This window comes from Carcharodon carcharias, chromosome 6, assembly GCF_017639515.1.
Source record: "Carcharodon carcharias isolate sCarCar2 chromosome 6, sCarCar2.pri, whole genome shotgun sequence".
NCBI classification, from domain to species: domain Eukaryota; kingdom Metazoa; phylum Chordata; class Chondrichthyes; order Lamniformes; family Lamnidae; genus Carcharodon; species Carcharodon carcharias.
The window spans coordinates 153,851,384-153,869,954 of record NC_054472.1 but is presented as its reverse complement, the minus strand read 5'-3'; the positions used below and the strand labels follow the sequence as shown (position 1 = coordinate 153,869,954).

Here is an 18,571-nt window from a genome sequence, read left to right as displayed (position 1 = left end):
TACTTGGTGTAGACGGAGTGCAGCAAAGGTTCACCAGACCGATTCCTGGGATGGCAGGATTGTCATACGAGGACAGATTGGGCCGACTAGGCCTGTATTCACTGGAGTTGAGAGAATGAGGGGGGATCTCATTGAAACAAAATTGTGACAACGATTAACAGACTGGATGCAGGGATGATATTTCTTCTGGCTTGCGGGGGTCAGTGGGGGGCGAGGGGGGGGTTCTAAAACAAGGGGGCATGGTCTCAGGATACAGGGGAGACCATTTAGGACTGAAATGAGGAGAAACGTCTTCACTCAGTGGTGAACCTTTAGAATTCTCTACCACAGAAGGCTGTGGAGGCCAAGTCATTGAATATATTTAAGAAAGAAATAGATCAATTTCTGGACTAAGGTGTCAAAGGGTATAGGTAGAGCACAGGAATACAGCATTGAGACAGAGGATCAGCCACGATCATATTGAATGGTGGAGCAGGCTCGAAGGCCGAATGACCTACTTGTGCTCCTATTTTCTATGTTTCTATATGGCTAGTCCAGTTCAGTTTCTGGTCAATGGTAACCCCAGGATGTTGATAGTGGGGATTCAGTGATGGTAATGCCATTGAACATCAAGAGGCGATGGTTAGAATCTCTTTTGTTGGAGATGATCAATGCCTGGCATGTGTGGCACGAATGTTACTTTCTACGTGTCCGCCCAAGCCTGGATATTGTCCAGGTCTTGCTCCATTTGTACATGGATGGCTTCAGTATCTGAGGAGTCGCGAATCATAAGCAAACATCCCCACTTCTGACCTAATGATGGAAGGAAGGTCATTGATGAAGCAGTTGAAGATGGTTGGGCCTAGGAAACTACCCTGAAGAACGCCTGCAGTGATGTCCTGGAACTGAGATGACTGACCTCCAACAACACAACCATCTTCCTTTATGCTAGCTACAACTCCAACTAGTGGGCCTTTCCCCTGATTCCCATTGATTTCAGTTTTGCTTAGGCTCCTTGATGCCACACGGTAAAATGTTGCCTTGACGTCAGGGGCACTCTCACCTCACCTCTGGAGTTCAATTCTTTAGCCCATGTTTGAACCAAAACTGTAAAGAGGCCAGAAGCTGAGTGACCCTAGCAGAACCTTACTGAGCATCAGTGAGCAGGTTATTGCTAAACAAGTGCCAATTGATAATACTGTTGCTGATCCCCTTCCATCACTTTGCTGATGGTTGCATGTAGGCTGATAGGGCAGTAATTGGTCCAGCTGGATTTGTCCTGCTTTGTGTTTACAGGGTATACCTAGGCAATTTTCCACATTGCCAGGTAGATGTCAGTGTTGTAACTCTTTTGAGTACAAACCCGTTTCCATCTGTTTCAGATGAAGTTACATGTTTCATAGTTTGCCATTGTGAGATTTGAACTCTTGATCTTGGGGTTACAAACCCAGTACCATAACCACTTGGCTATTTAGGCCAAGCATATGTCAGTGTTGTAGCTGTACTGGAACAGTTTGATCATCAAAAAAAGCTTTCAATTAAAATTTGTCAAATTTCTTAGACAACAGCTGATTGGTAAAATAATACTAAATTCTCCATGCAAGTAAGACAGTAATATTTAAAACTGGCAGTACAGTCCATAACCAGGGGGAGCCTAATTATAAGGAGACCTTGAAAAGAAGCTTCCATGAAAAGCAAAGGTTAAAAAGTCAAAATAAGCACTCACAGCAGAACCAAACATTAACATGAACTTCTAATTGGATTGGTAAATCCAGTTTACTGATCATCTCTTAAAACCATAGTGAGCATCACTGGAATGTTCAATAATTCTGTTTACCACGACAATAAACAACTGGACAGGGTTCTCATCAGAATGCTAGTTTAAGAATAAATTAAGATGACAAAATACTGAAGAATTGTTTTTTTTTTGTTAGAACACAATTATAAACATTTCTCTCTCTATGTATGGATGGATAGCTGGCTTTTAAAAAAAAATTCTTGGAATTTGGGCACTGCTGGCAATGTCAGCATTTATTGCTCATCCCTAATTGCCCTTTAACAGGTGGTTGCACGCCACCTACAAATGAATGGCTTGCCAGACCATTTCAGAGGTCAATTAAGAGTCAAATCACATTGCTGCGAGTTTGGAGTCACATGCAGACCAGACCAGGTAAGGATGGTAGAGATTTATATTGAGACTGCAGGATTCACATGTTGGCAGTTGAGGCAGAGAGCATATCAACATTTAAGACTGAAGGAAAAGGGGGTGAAGCAATATGGGAAAACTACTATTTTACATGGAAGGTAAATGTTGAAATGAACTGGGGTTAGGCTGAAAGAAGTTACAACAGAATCAGATCAAAGTATAAGCAACAATAGCAGGAGCAGTTGCTGTTAACATTGGCATTTTAAATAACAGCTGATAAGGGGAGAGGCTGTCCAGATCATCATCAACTAAGTGCAGCCACAGTACATATACGAATTGGCTACTGGTCAAACCAATTTGGTTTCTGTGACTTTCCTAGTGTTACACCTAAAATAAATACAAAGCCATTAGGGAATCCATCTGTAACTTATCTTGGGCCAGCTTTGTGTACCAACACCAAGGGAGTGTCTGTTGGAAATTATACTCCAAAAAAAAAAAGACAGGCTCACAGCAGATTAGTCAACAACAGCAACTTTCATTTATAGTGTTATAATCTAGTGAAACATCCCAATGATGGTTTACACATATCCAAGAATCTTGTGATATTGATGTTTAAATTCTGAAACTTTAAACCACTAAAATGGTAACACTGACTAGTCCTATATCAACTTAATTCCCAGTAAGATAATCAAAGATTCACAGATTTCATTTTAAAAATAGATAGTCCAAGGAAAAAAATGACAATTGCCAAACTCCTGCTGCCATGGAGCCCCTAAATCCTCTGATCTAACGCATAGCTAGCTAAGACCTACTTAATTTTAAAGCTCTTGATTCAGGATTAGGAGTATTAGGTGCACAAGATTCAACTGCATTTCATAATTAGTTTATTATTAATAAGTAACTGATTACCTAAGAAGTTTTACATAAATAAGAGCATGTATAATGGAAGAATAAAGAATCAATAGTCTGTTGCGCAAACCTCAGCATGAAGTGTGGAAAAAAGTCAATCCCACTACCGTTCTCACCTGATGATTACACTTCTAGCAGGGAAAAGGAGTGGGAAAACCTGGTTGTTCCCTCCCCACTTTGTGACCAACTGCATACAATTCCCCCTACCAACAATTCTTCTGCAACTGGGTACAGATTGGTAAATGAATCTGGGACCATAGGGAAGTCTGCTAATGAATATTTTGAAATCCGAAAGAAAATTGCATTTTTTCAGCTATTTCTTCAGTCACATATTGTATCTAGTGTTTAGGAGAAGGATTAGGATCATTTCAATTTGGACTTTTCCCATAGACAATCATCATTTCACAGACAGGAACCATTCTATGATTCTATTAAATTTCATATGCCATTGTTCTGCCTATTTACAAAAATTGTCCAAATCATGCTGAAATTTCTGAGCCACCTCTTCAGATTTTACTGGTTTATCTTAGTTCACCATCTATAAATCTTATTACTTTGCATCCAATAGCCAGTGTTGACCAGAACTAATCATCATCTCCTTCTGAAACCAGGTTAGAGTTGTAGAGTATCAAGTTCACTCCTGATGATCAATTCCATTATTCACAGAATGGAAGCAAGATGTCCTCCACAGATGAACAATTTATAATATTCACTATTTAGGCAGAGGTAAAATTGACCTTTTGAGTTAGATACCAGAGGATAATAAAAACATCCATAAAAGCCTAAATTATAAACCTTTAAAACAGAAAAAATAATAAAATAAAAATGGTCATGGTAGAGATAATTCATCAGTATAAGTCACACTAGCCAAAAAACGTTACCTGCCAAGGTTATTTTCCTCCTTGTCTTGTGGTTTATTGGAGGAATTAGTCTTTTCCTGCAAAAGTAATTTTAATACTTAATACTTACATGTAAATATTGTACTTGGCATTGTAACATCAAAATTCTTCACACAAAGTATTAAATTTCAGGTGCTGTGATTGATGCAATATACATGAATAGCTATTCTGAAGCAGCTATTTGCAAAAAGTTGAATTTTTGTGATAGAGTTAGATTTCCTAAAGAAACATTCCATTTGAATATATCACTGGCTGAACTTCATTCCAATCACAGTCTTACATACTACCAAGGTACAAGGGATTGGCTTTGTTTGGCTGGTTTTCATTGTGTATATTTGGTCTGCTGAATACAATGGACGAAGGCTGTGACACCTCTACAACCTGCCGACCATTTGAAAAGCTACTTTTCTTTTTAAAAATACAAGTGGATAATGCTGCCAAAAAGCCCATCTTGATCTCCACTGACCCAAGCAGCCTGAAACCCTGACATGCTTCAAAGTGATTGAGCCTTTATCCAATGCCACTGATATCCATCACAGCTGGCTGTGATGAACCTGCACCATTTTTCATTTTTGCTTCACTTTCCAGTTCAATCTGGATCCTCAGTGGGCCTGAACTTCAGCAGAGTGACAATCAGAGTCAGGTTCCGACTCTGCTCCTACATTCTTATGCAAAATCGTTTTCGATCCTATCTCGTCTGACCTTCTGACTCAGGCTAGGTGAGATCCAGGCAGTGCAGTGTGTCCCAGAGACCTAGTGCTGTGGGTAGCTCAGTCAGATGTAAAGAGGCCATGCCAACTTTTCTACAACACTGTGGGTCCCAGAGGGGGGAGAGACTTGGGTCGGGCGGGAGGAAGAATCCAAATTTGGTTGGGGGGGGGGGGGGGGGGGTAGAGAGGGGGAGGGGGGAAGAGAAGGAGATGAAGTCACATGAGGGAAGTTAGTGTGGATCTGTAGAATGGTTAGCCTGAATATGGAGGTGGTTTTAATTCTTCTAACTGGTCCTGAGTAACTGTTGATGTAACGGTTGGAACCATCCGAAGTTTGCAATTCAAATTGGGTTTTCAGATGGTTAGCAGTGCAGGGCAATTGCCCAAGGAAAGTTTCCCAAGCAATTGGCATGTAAACCGTACCTCAGAATTTCTGGGGGTGGGGTGGGGGGGAAATGGGGGTTTCCCAGTGCATCCTTGGGTTACCCCCCTGACCCCCAATTACACGGCCCTAGAGTTTATGCTTCAGCTCAATTTCTCCACAGACTTTTGTCACATCAACACATAATTCTCTAAATAAGCATCATGCCATGACAAAAAGATCTAGTCCATTCTTAACTTATCCAAAATAGGCATATAAATACCCTTTGGCTAAGGACACATCTCCTGGCCCAACAGAACCATAAAAAAGTTACAGTAAAGAAAGAGGCCATTCAGCCATTGTGTATGCACCAGCTAAAATGAGAAAAAAGAAACTAGCCACTCAATTTAACCCTACTTTCCAGCACCTGGTTCACAGCTTAGAAGGTTACAGCACTTTAGATGCAGATCCAGGTGAATTGATCTTTTCTGCCTCAACCACCGACTTAGGCAAGGAATTCCATACGCCCACCACCCTCTGGGTGAAAAAATCTTTTCATGTCCCCTCTAATCCTCTACCAATCACCTCAAATCTATGCTCCTGGTAATTGACCCCTCAACTAGGGGAAACAAGCGTTTCCCAACTACCCTATCTAGGCCCCTCAATTTTGTACACCTCAGTTAGGTCACCCATTAGCCCCCTTTGTTCTAAGCAAAACAACCCTAGCTTATCCAATCTTTCCTCATAGCAGCAATTTTCAAGCCCTGGCAACATTCTTGTAAATCTCCTCTGCACTCTCTCCACAGCAATCCTTCCTGTCATGTGGTGGTCAGAACTGTACACAGAATTCCAGCTGTGGCCTAACCAGCGTTTTATACAGTTCCATCATTACATCCCTGCTATTGTATTCAATACCTCGTCCAATAAAGGAAAGCATTCAATATGCTTTCTTGACCACCTTGTCCATCTGTCCTGCCACCTTCAAGGAACTGTGGAAATGCACTCCAAGGTCTCTCACTTCCTCAACCCCTCTCAATAACTTCCTGTTTATTGAGTATTCCCTTGTTTTGCTTGCCTTTGCCAAATGTATTACCTCACACTTTCCTGGATTGGATTCCATCTGCCACTTCTCCACCCACTCAACCAAACCATTGATATCATTCTGGAGTCAACAGCTAGCCTCTTCACCATCAACTACACAGCCAATTTTCATGTCATCTGCAAATTTCCCAATTGTGCCTCCCACATTTAAGTCCAAATCATTAATATTTACAACAAACAGCAAGTGCCCCAACACTGAGCCCTGTGGAACACCACTGGAAACCGTTTTCCATTCGCTATAACATCCATCGACTATTACCCTTTGTTTCCTGTCACTAAGTCAATTTTGGATCCTACCTGCCACCATTCCCTATATCCTACGAGATCTCATTTTTCTGACCAGTCTGCTGTGTGGGACTTGGTCAAATGCCTTAATAAAATCCATATAGACAACATTCACTGCACTACCCTCGTCAATCCTTCTTGTTACTTCCTCAAAAAGTTCTATTAAGTCAGTAAGGCATGATCTTCCCCTAACAAAACCATACTGACTATCCTTGATCAATCCGTGCCTATCTGACAGTTTATCCTGTCTCAGAATGGTTTCCAATAATTTGCCTACCACCAAAGTCAAACTAACAGGCTTATAATTTTCTGGCCTATCCCTCACACCCTTTTTAAATAAATGGTACAACATCATAGACCTCCAATCCTCTGGTACCTCACCTGTATCTAGTGAGGATTAGAAAATGATCCTCAGAGCATCTATTATTTCCTCCCTGGCTTCCTTCAACAGCCTGGGATACAATCCATCCAGCCCTGGTGATTTATCGACCTTCAATGATGCCAGTCCCTCCAGTGCTTCCTCTCTAACTATGTTTATTGTATCTAATATTTCAAACTCCTCCTCTTTAATTAGAATGTCTGCATCATCCCTCTCCTTAATGAAGACAGAGGCAAAATAATGATTGAGAGCCCTGCCTACATCTTCTGCATCAACCCAGTAGTTACTATGTACATCTCTGATAGGCCCTACCTTTTCCTTAGTTATTCTCTTCCTCTTAGTGTACTAGAAAAAACTTAGGATTTTCTTTGATTTTACCTGCCAATGCTTTTTGTATCTTCTTTTGCTTTCCCAGTTTCCATTTTTACTTCACCCCTGTACTTTCTATACTCCTCTAGGCTTTCTACAGTATTAAGTATTTTGTGACTATCATAAGCTTTCTTTTTCTGCTTTATCTTGGCCTGTGTGCTTCTGGATAACTAGGGGACTCTACATTTGGCAGTAACACCCCTTTTCTTTGTAGGGACATGCCTACACCGTACCTGTAGGATCTCACCTTTGAATACCTTCCACTGATTTTGACAGAGTTTTTCCTTCTAATAGCTGTGTCCAGGCCACTCTCACCAGCTCACCTCAGCCATGTGAAATTTGTCTTCCCTCAATTTAGAACTTTTACTCCTGTTCTATTTTTGTCCTTTTGAAAATGCATGAAAATATTCCTTACTTTTAGAAACCCAATTAATCCACACTGAATGTGAATATTAAAGTCAGATGATACCCATTTCCCAAACCTTTCATTTGGTGCTCAGTCACAGTGAGCGAAAGCAAGTATAGAGTCACATACTTATGAAGGGGAGAGTTGAACGGATACATTAGGCAAAAAAATTGGGAGCTAAGAGACATCAATGGACCCACTTGATTTCTGTCAATGTCTACTTGTGAAGATAAGTGAGAACCTTAGTTTCTCTTAAGGGGGGTGGGGGGTGGAGAGGAGGAGAGGAGAGAGATCAAAAATTGTGGTAATGGGATGGAATGAAGAAAGATCCTGAAAAGGGAATAATACATGATCTCTGACTGGAATAGGCTTAATGGGCAAATAGCTCAAAATTTTGTTCAACACTATGCATAATTACCCTTTCTTTGTGTTTCCTATCCTTATTTTTCTGTTTCCTGGCACAGAATTCTTTCAGCTGTTCATCCATACCCATGAGCATATCTTCAAAGGATTCCTGACATGTAGATCTGTGCAAAATAAAAAAAAACTTGGATCCACAAAATTCATTAACTACCAACTGATGGAGTATTAAAATGACCTAACAACTTTTACCATTTCCAATTTGGAGATGAGAGCTTAAAGGAAAAGAAAAATGTCAGTTTGGCAGGTAGAGTGTACTCGACTGCCTAAAATCTTCCTCTGACCAAGCTGTGGTTATCTTCCCTAATATCTCATGTGATTTGGTGCCATATTTTGTTTTATAACTTTCCTATGAAGCACCTTGGGTTTTTTTATTCCATTAAAGGTGCTATATAATTATAAAAGTTGTTATTGCTGTCAGACTGCTTGTCTAACATTCAGTAGTGGATGAGGAGAAATTTCCTCAAACTAAATATTGAGAAGATAATATGCAAGTTGTTGGAGAGTTCAGATCTAAGAATTATGAAGAATTTTGATCAGGAAAATAGGGGAAAATCTTTCATTGGACAATTACTAACAAGGGTGTAAGATCATCATCCAGAGAAGAGGTTAGGAGTTTTTTTTGTTAAAAGAGCAAAGCTTTTTTATGCCCTAGCAGAAACAATGGTGAAAGCTGAATCCTTAACCTAGCTTTTGAAAGGGAAGTAGATAGATATTTGTTTTTTTAAAGCATATAGGAAAATACATATTTAAAAAAATAGCTCAGAGCCAACAAAAGCACAATGAGGTAAACAACCTACTTCTGGTGTTGATTTGATTTTAAAATCCCTTTCATTTTTTTCTTTTAAAACATACTGCACATGAATTGTTTTTACCTCTTCAGTAAGTTTCCTTTCACTTTCTTTTCTGTAGCATCATAGCTTTCCTGTAACAAATAATGAGCTGTTTTGTTATTATTACACAGGGATTGAGACATCTTAAACCACCACATGGAAACTGATTATCTTGACTTTAGCTACCATACACTACTCTTAGAGTAGAAATGCATTCTTACTTTTTGGCCCTGGAATTTATCAGTTATCTGGTTATTCAAGTCTTTTATTATCCCCAATATCTGTCCAGACTCCTATTATAAACATTGTACATCAACCACTAGAAAGTTTCTCTAACATCTCTCTCACTTTGGGTCGAGAAAATGCCATGCTGCATGCCAATCAACATCACTTCCAGGGTTCCCAATGGCTTACTGGGTAAATGTACCAAACAGTATACTAAGGTTTGATCTGGAATATGGAATTGGCTGATCTTAGATAGCTGGGGATGCTATGAATTGCTTCAGCATCATTTAAGGCTGGATATCAACTGAGAATTAGGCTTGGCCTCGATACGGTCCATGATAAAACTATAGCCTTGGGTCACAAGAGAGAAATGGCAAAATAGATCAGGTGCAGGCAACACCATGAAACTTGCACGTGTACATGAAGCTGCATCTTTAGAAAACATAAGGAGAATATTGGGAAGCTGGGGAAATAGAGGTCAGCAGTATAATTTCAACTATAATTTACCTTTTGCTCTATTTTAACTTCTTTGTTGATTTGCATCTCTGAGGTGTCTTCCTTATGTTTTTTGTTCAGGTTATTTCCTGCCAGATTATTCTTGCGTTTCCTACACAAACAATTTTATAAAAAAAGAAACAAGAAGGGGGAAAAACACAAATCCTGGTTTGAACTTCCAAAGTCAAATGATGTCACAAAATCTTGAGCTCTTTCACAACTAAATTAATATCAAGTTCTTCCTTATATTAACAGCATTTCTAATTTCATTCAATCGTTACCTGTGACTCGGTTCTCTCTCAGTCTTAGGCAGAGATGGTGAATTATGTTTTGAATTCTTGTTTTTCTCATCTTTATTGCTTTTGTTAGATTTAGTAACCTTTTTGTCTTTCTCTTCATCCTTTAATATGGCATTGTTCAGTTCTGAAATACAGACATTAAAATTGACAACACAAATGATAAGCAAATATATAATACTTGAAAGGGCAAAATACTACAGAAGCTGGAAAAATTGATAATTCTGCTAACAGTAGGCCAGTGCCTGTAAATATTTCAAAATGGGCTATACTTGAAATGTATTAGATTCAACCTCATCCATGTGCACTCTACCATGGAAATTAAACTTCTTCCAAAAAAGTTAGGTTTATAAAGAGGTTTAACACAGAGAAACATCCCAAAGTTCTTCACAAAAGAAATGGCACCAAGCAAAACAAAGGGATAACCAGAAACGTGGCCAAAGGAGGTGAGTTGCTTTCCTCTTTTGAGGAAAGCATCAATATTTGTGACCTGCAAACTAACCTTTGTTGAAACTGTTCCCTCTAACTTCTCCTCTGCAACCTTGTAATCATCTATATGCTGAACAATATCCAATGTCTGTCATCCAATATAAATAACTTGCGTAGCTCAAAAGGATTTCCTACTTGTTCTTTTACCAACTCTAACCCATCTTGTGCTCCTATTTGTTTGGTTTCCTTTAGCATTTGTCTCTCTGTCCTGGTCTCCAGCTCCATTCCATTAGTCTCCAGATCTGATGCAAGCCTTGTTACAACACTTATCAGATAACTCACTTACTGAATCTTGTTAGCCATTCAGCCTCAAAAATCCCCTTTCATCCTTCTGCCTTTGCAAGTTCCTGTACCCACCATTGTATCATTCTTTCCTATTTGTGAAGATCACACACCAAACACACCTCATGGTCTCTATTTGTCATCCATTTGTCAGTTGTTTCTTTTTATCCCAAGTGCTCCCTTTTAATTTTACTCTTATCTGGAGGCCTCTATAATTTATTAAGCTTTATTTGGGTGTGTATTTAAAAACGTTTTAAACTCCAATGCTCCTATTTATTTTTGGTATGTCTTGGATAGCTCCATTACATAAAGACAGAAGCAGGAGTAGACCATACAGCCCATTGATCCAGCTCCACCATTCTGGGCTAATCTTGGGCTTCAACACCACTTTCCAGCTTACTCCCCAAGGCACATGAGACTAAAAATCTATCTTAGCTTTAAATACATTCAATGATGGAGCATCCACAATCTTCTGGGTTAGAGAAGTCCAAAGATTCACAAACCGTTGAGTGAAAAAAAAATTCTCCTCATCTCGGTCTTAAATAATCATTCCCCTTATCCTAAGGCTGTACCCTCCCCCTGCCCCGTGTTCTGTTTCCCCTGGCTGGGGAATCTAATCTCTCGGTCTATCTGGTCAAGCCCCTTCAGAATCTTGTATACTCTTTCTTTAAATCCACTGCTACTTGGGCTGCCCTTTTAGCAAAATACCTAGAGCAATCAATTTTATTTTCTTTCTCCAGTATCCTCATCTGACTACTGATGCTTTCCAATGTTCAGAAGAGCTTGGAGAATTAAGCTCAGGAGCAAAGTATTGCCCATTGCAGTTTGCTTTTTTCATCCATTAACCACTTCTTACTATAGAGCTAATTTGACGCTAGCAAGTATGCACCTCGTTGGCAAATTCTTAATGATTATTGTTGAAAGATTTGTGGAGCCTTCCTGGAAGGCAGCCACACTAGTTGACTGGTTCTCAAGCCTGATTCTTGACAGAGTCCAGCTTTCCATCTTTTATATATTTGATGCTAGTTTGGTCCTTTCAGGATTTAGTGGTCACCTTTAGATCTGCTGATAAACAGCCACCCTAAACATGGACTCAGTACCAGTAATCAGTCAGCCAATATGAAGACACTATTTCTCAAACGCAGCACATGTTCTACCTCCAGTCTCTCCTATTGGAAAAGTACATAGAATGGAGGAGTAGACTGCCAAGTTTACACAAGAGCACATCAGATGATTTCTAGGAGTCAGTTTAAGAGATAAACCTCAGTCCAAAGCACTTTATGCACATCAGAACTTTGCCTCCCATATGAATTACATTCCAATAGAAAGGCAAAGAGGAAGAAGAAAATGAAACTCAGCCTCATGAAGATCAGCACCAGGTCTCTTCTGGGCTGCAGCAAGGATAATTCCTATGGGGATTAGTAAAATATTGTCCTAGGATTAAGGTGTATCTTTCAAAAAAAAAAATAAGTGCATCCCAGCATTTCCCTAGCCTTCTTGCTAACTCCAATTATTCCATATTTAAACAGTTGCCTTCCTAGCTCTGGCTCCTATAATCACCTCAGTCAAACCTTATGAGTCATTAAACAGAGAGGAATCAAACTGCAACTTTCACATTTGATAATGAAAATATCAAACCAAGTCTACTTCTAATTACGAAGTATTCTCCGAGGTGAGACCAGAGGGCAAGTTTTCAAGAGATTTCTGACTACTGATTTGGTACAAGGCTTATTACAGTTTACCTTGTCACTAGCTTAGATGCACATAGCAAACAACCATGATAAAGGAGATCAACTCAGAAAAATGCTATGATGCCTTCCAGATTCAAAGGAGAAAATCAATTGCTTCAAAATTAACATCTATTGTCTCTTGAACTTCAAAGAAACCAGCAATTAGAGAGCTAAATAGCCCAGTGAAGCTGGGAGCAGTGAAGCTGCCAAGGAGTCAACCCAAAATAGGCAAATTCACTAGAACTCCTGAAGGTGGTATGTGTGACCTGCTGTTGCCTGTCTGGGTGACGTTGAGTCAGTAAGTAGCAACATAAAAGGTGAGCGATGTACTGGCTTGGACAGTCATTGGCTGGACATTTGAAGCACTTGATTGGGGCTGCAGATCATTTCAAGTGAATGGAAATGAAGGCATAGCCTCTGGACTTTATGGACTCCTTATGGAGGCTTAAAATCAGGCCATCATGCCTTTGATGTTGTCTCACTCTCTTCTGTTCTCCTCCTCCTCCAAGATTGCAAACCGAAACCTAGTGCTGCTCCATGGTATGGATCAAAAATATTTGGATAAACCAGCTCAAGTGGAGCTCTCTGGAAATACATCTCAGCTCCATCAGCTGATGAATCAGTGTTCCTCCATGTTGAACACCACTTGGAGGAAGCACTGAGGGTTGCAAGAGCACAGAATGAAGACCCCCAGTCAGAGTACAACGTCCATCACAAAGAGTGGCTCGGTAGCACCACTACTGACCGAGCCCTAAGTGACAGCTGTGACAGGTGGTGAGCGAACCAACAAGAGGGAAAAACATGCTTCACCTCATCCTCATGCAGATGCATCTGTCCAAGACAGAATCAGTAGGAGTGACCACTGCACAGTCATTATGGAGACGAAGTCCCGGCTTCACATTGAGCATACCCTCCATCGTGTTGTGTGGCACTACTACCATGTTAAAAGGGATAGATTTCGAACAGATCTAGCAACTGATGGGTATCCATGAGGCACTGTGGGCCATCAGCAGCAACAGAATTCTAATCTAACACAATGTGTAACCTCGTGGCTCAGCAAATCCCCCATTCTACCATTACCATCGAGCCAAGGGATCAGATCTGCCACATCCAGTCGTGAATGGTGATGGGCAATTAAACAACTCACTGTGGTAAGAGCCTCCACAAATATCCCCATCCTTAATGATGTAGGAACCCAGCACATCAGTGCAGAAGATAAGGTTGAAGCACTTGCTAGAATCTTGAGCCAGAAGTGCCAAGTGGATGATCCATCTCGGCCTCCTCTGGAGGTCCCGAGCATCACAGATGCCAGTCTTCAGCCAATTCTATTCACTCCACGAGATATCAAGAAGTGGCTGAAGGCACTGGACACTGCAAAGGCAATGGGCCCTGACGCTATTCCGGCAATAGTACTGAAAACTTGTGCTCTACAACTTGCTGCACCCCTAGCCAAGCTGTTCCAGTACAGCTACAACACTGGCATCTACCTGGCTATGTGGAAAATTGTCCAGGTATGGCCTGTACATTATAAAAAAAAAGGACAAATCCAACCCAGCCAATTACTGCCCCATCAGTCTACTCTCCATCATCAGTAAAGTAATGGAAGGGGTCATCAACAGCGCTACCAAGCACTTGCTTAGCAATAACCTGCTCACTGACGCCCAGGGCCACTCAGCTCTTGACCTCATTACAGCCTTGGTTCAAACATGGGCAAAAGAGCCGAACTCCCAAGGTGAGGTGAGAGTGATAGCCCTTGATATCAAGGCTGCATTTGACCAAGCGTGGCATCAAGGAGCCCTAGCAAAACTGGAGTCAATGGGAATCAGAGGGAAATCTCTCCACTGGTTGGAGCCATACCTAGCACAAAGGAAGATGGTTGTGGTTGTTGGAGGTCAGGAATCAGTTATCTCAGCTCCAGGTGAGCATTGCAGGAATTCCTCAGTGTCCTAGGCCCATCCATCTTCAGCTGCTTCATCAATGATCTTCCTCCCATTATATAGTCAGAAGTGGGGACATTCGCTGATGATTGCACAATGTTCAGCACCATTCGCAACTGCTCAGATACTGAAGCAGTTTATGTTCAAATGCAGCAAGAAAGGACAATATCCAGGCTTGGGCTGACAAGTGGCTAGTAACATTCGCACCACACAAGTATCAGGCAATGCCCATCTCCAACGAGAGAATCTAACCATCGCCCCTTGATGTACAATAGCATTGCCATCAATGAATCCCCCACTATCAACTTCCTGGGGGTAACCATTGACCAGAAACTGAACTGGACTAGCCATATAAATACTGTGGCTACAAGAGCAGGTCAGAGGCTAGGAATAGTGTGATGAGTAACTCACATCCTGACTCCCCAAAGCCTGTCCACCATCTACATCGCAAAAGTCAGGAGTGCGAAGGAATACTCCCCACTTGCCTGGATGAGTGCAGCTCCCACAACACTCAAGAAGCTTGACATCATCCAGGACAAAGCAGCCCACTTGATTGGCAACACATGCACAAACATTCACTCCCTCCACCACTGACACACAGTGGCAGCATCTACAAGATGCACTGCAGGAACGCACCAAGGCTCCTTTGACAGCACCTTCCAAACCCACGATCACTACCTTTTGGACATACAAGGGCAGCAGATAGATGGGAACACTATCACCTAGAAGTTCCCCTTCAAGTCACTCACCATCCTGTCTTGGAAATATATCGCTGTTCCTTCACTGTCGCTGGGTCAGAATCCTGGAACTCCCTTTCTAACAGCACTATGGATGTACCCACACCACACGGACTGCAGCAGTTCAAGAAGGCAGCTCAACACCACCTTCTCAAAGGCAATTAGAGATGCGCAATAAATGCTGGCCCAGCCAGCAAAGCCCACATCCCATGAATGAGTTTTAAAAAAAACATAACCCATGCACTTTAGACCTGGTAGGAGAAAGTCTGAAGCTGCCAGATTTCTTGTGAGAGGTAGGTACCTTTTTGGATAGGGTTTCAGGACATCTTTGGGTGCCTGCCAGTTCAGTTTGACTGACAGCTCCAAGTGATTATAAATTCTGAAGTGGGACTATGAATTTCAATGTTTGTATTTTAAAAACGGCTAAAGGAAGTTTAATGTGGTGAATGGGTTATTATGAGTGTTTTTTATGAAATAGTGAAATCAATAGACACTTAAGAACTTTATTTAATCTCAGCATGGGTCCTAAAGCTGTCCATGCTGGATATTGGGCGAGTTGGCATGGTAGGAGTAAGGGCCATGGTGGGGTGGCAGAGAGGCATAGGTTGACATGGAGGGCAGAGGAGCTTGGGTTGGCATGGATAGGGCTTAGCGAGTGTGGAATGAGGGCTGGATGGCTGTTTTTTGCATTGTTGAAACAAAGAGCTGGTGCACCGAGGCAGGCCTTCCACCCAGCCCAGCTCTGCATCCGTCAGCCTCCACACTGTTTCCGAAGTCACTAAACTCCCATAAAACCCGCAATCCCCCACCCCAGAATGAAAATCCAAAGCTCCAGAGCACTTTTCCCTCCAGATTGGGTTTGCAGAGCTGGGAATTGTCCCGCCTCTGGCTCCTGACTTGGAAACAAAAGTTCAGGCCTTAAAAATAACCATGCAAACTTAAGGAAAGGCAAGTTATCCAGATAGTGATCAGATAAAAATAAATCATTTCAGATGTATTGATCTGTTCAGGGGCTCACTAGCCCTCCTATCTGCTCATAAGTTATATTAATTACAATGGAGTTAACATGATAGGAATTTCAATACCTAACAACATCATGGTGTGCGCATGCAAATAAACATACCATGGCAATTTTTCACATTGACATAAATAGAAAACAGGAGGGGCCGACTAGGGACGAAAAAGACAATTTAAGCATGGAGGAAGGGGGTGTGGCTTACGTATTAAATTAATACTCTTAATCTATCTTTATGAAGGAATACGATGCTGCAGAGATCATGGTGAGAGGAGATAGTTCACACTTATGATTCCCAGCTGAGGTTATCACTGGACAAACCTGATCCCAGGGTGGGACCCAGGTTGATAGATCCTAACTTTTATTTGTTTGTTTAGATACGTGCAAAGGGGCTACTGAACAGTCACTGGAGTCAGCTAATGAACTTTCAACAAAAGCATAAAACAATAAACAAGAAAAAGATGAACTATATTACAATACTCCATCACCCACAATGATATCTTTACATATACAGATTTGTAAGGTTAACACAAGTTACAAAAGCTTTCTTATACTTTAATATTCACAGTAAATACACAGTACATGTAAACCAATAGGCAGCCTGTGGTCAGACACCCCACACTCTGAAACCAAGTGTCAGATGCCATCTCAACCAGATGCTATGGATCTCTCCTCAACTCCCCCCAGATACTTGTTATACCGTGAGCCAACCAGTTTCATTGAACTCAGACTTTCATATGAGGGTTTCTGATCTCCACGTTCCAAGAACTCACCTTGGAATCTTCTCCCAAACTGACAGTTTCACTCAGGTGCTTTCCGCAAGGGTTCACCTCCAGAGTTTCGAACTCTCCTCCTGATGTTCCTCTCCCCTGGGTCACCACATGCATTCAAGCTGTCTTCCATGCACTCTCTCTCACTGACACCACTGCTTCACATGCCCATAGCAAAGAGTTACAAACCTTCAGTTCTCTCTTTGGACCTTCTTGCCTCTTGCAAGCTGTTCTCGCTTTAAATCTGCTTCCTTCAGCTTTTGTCTCTTTAAATCTGAAACTTGAAGCCTTTCTCTATACCCCTCGCGCTTAACAGGACCTTTTCCAGGTTCCTGTCCTTCCTTTGACTAGAAGGTCTGCTTAGGACTTTCTCTTGTTCCACTCCCCTGTATGTTGGGGTCTTTTCTTTAGCTTGGGACTAGCCATCTGTCCCCTTTGCTCATCTCTCCTGGCAGCTGTCTTCAAAACCAACTGAACTCAAACAGCTTCCAAATCAAACTGCTGTTTCTAGTTTCTTCTGTGTGTCTATGGGAGGGACCTGCCTCTCTGGACTCCTGTTGCTAACCAACAGTCTAGTTTCTCTACTCTTGTTTAACTTTGCTGCAACATTCAGAAAACTCTCTTAAATGGTGCCTGCATTTCTAATAAGCGAAACTAAAACTCAACTTGACCTTTGCTTAACACACAAATACAGAAATACAAATCAAACTTAAACATTAAAAGGTAAAATTCATTCCCAACACCCACAAGTTACTTAAACTATTTCTATTTCCTAACATTTGAAGAGTTTAAAGTTAATAAGGTGGTGGTATTGCATAGGCCGCCTGTACGTCAAGTTAATAAGGCACCAGGACCAGATGAGATTTATCCAAGAATACTGAGGGAAGCGAGAGTGAAAATTGCAGGGGCACTGGGCATAATTTTCCAATCCTCCTTAGAATCAAGAAGACTGGAGAATTGCAAACCTTACAAGATAAGCTCAGCAATTACAGGCCAGTCAGTTTAACCTCAACAGTGTGTTTAAGTAATTTGCTTGAGTTTTTTGGTAAGGTAACAGAGAGAGTTGATGATGTTAAGGGACAGTAGCAACAAATATATGAAATGGACTGAGTGACAGGAAACAGGGTAGTGATTAATGTGCTTTGCTGACAAAAGTTTACAATGGAGCTCCCCAGGCATCAGTATTAGAACCCCTGCCCTTCAGGATATATATTAATGACATAGACCTTAATGTACAAGGCACAATTTTAAAATTTGTGAATGATACAAAACTTGGAGGCATTGTGAACAATAAGGAGGATAGTGCAGAACTTCAAAAGGACATAGATGGTGGAATTAGCAGACAAATGACAGATGAAATTTAATTCAGAGCAGTGCAAAGTTATTCATTTTGGTAGAAAGAATGGGGACGAACAAGAATAACAAAGGGTACAATTCTACACGGGGTGCAGGAGCAGGGGGACCTGGTTGTAAGTGTGCATAAATCATTGAAGGTGGCAGGACAGATTAAGAGAGCAGTTAGTGAAACATGGCATCCTGGGCTTTATTAATAGGGGTATAGAATCTAAAAGCAAGGAAGTTATGTTAAACCTTTATAAAACACTGGTTCGGCCTCAATTGGAGTACTGCATCCAGTCTGGGTGTCACACTTTAGGAAGGATGTGAATGCACAGGAGAGGGCCACCACCTGGAAGTTCCCTTCCAAGTAACTCACCATTCTGGCTTGGAAATATATCAACATTCCTTCACTGTCGCTGAGTCAAAATGCTGGAACGCTCTTCCTAACTGCACTGTGGGT

General features: G+C 41.3%; 1 protein-coding gene across 4 annotated transcripts in view; it reads right to left on the bottom strand.

The window, feature by feature from the left end:
* Positions 1-18,571, bottom strand: part of LOC121278926 (DNA topoisomerase 1-like) — a 141,930-nt gene that overhangs the window by 105,509 nt on the left and 17,850 nt on the right. For all 4 annotated transcript variants that reach the window (XM_041189482.1, XM_041189483.1, XM_041189484.1 and 1 more), the window contains exons 3-7: positions 9,799-9,940; positions 9,530-9,629; positions 8,840-8,889; positions 7,963-8,071; positions 3,916-3,971 (exon numbers count right to left, since the gene is read on the bottom strand). In XM_041189482.1, coding sequence (XP_041045416.1) covers positions 3,916-3,971; positions 7,963-8,071; positions 8,840-8,889; positions 9,530-9,629; positions 9,799-9,940 — 457 coding nt within the window. The remainder of the gene's footprint in view (positions 1-3,915; positions 3,972-7,962; positions 8,072-8,839; positions 8,890-9,529; positions 9,630-9,798; positions 9,941-18,571) is intronic.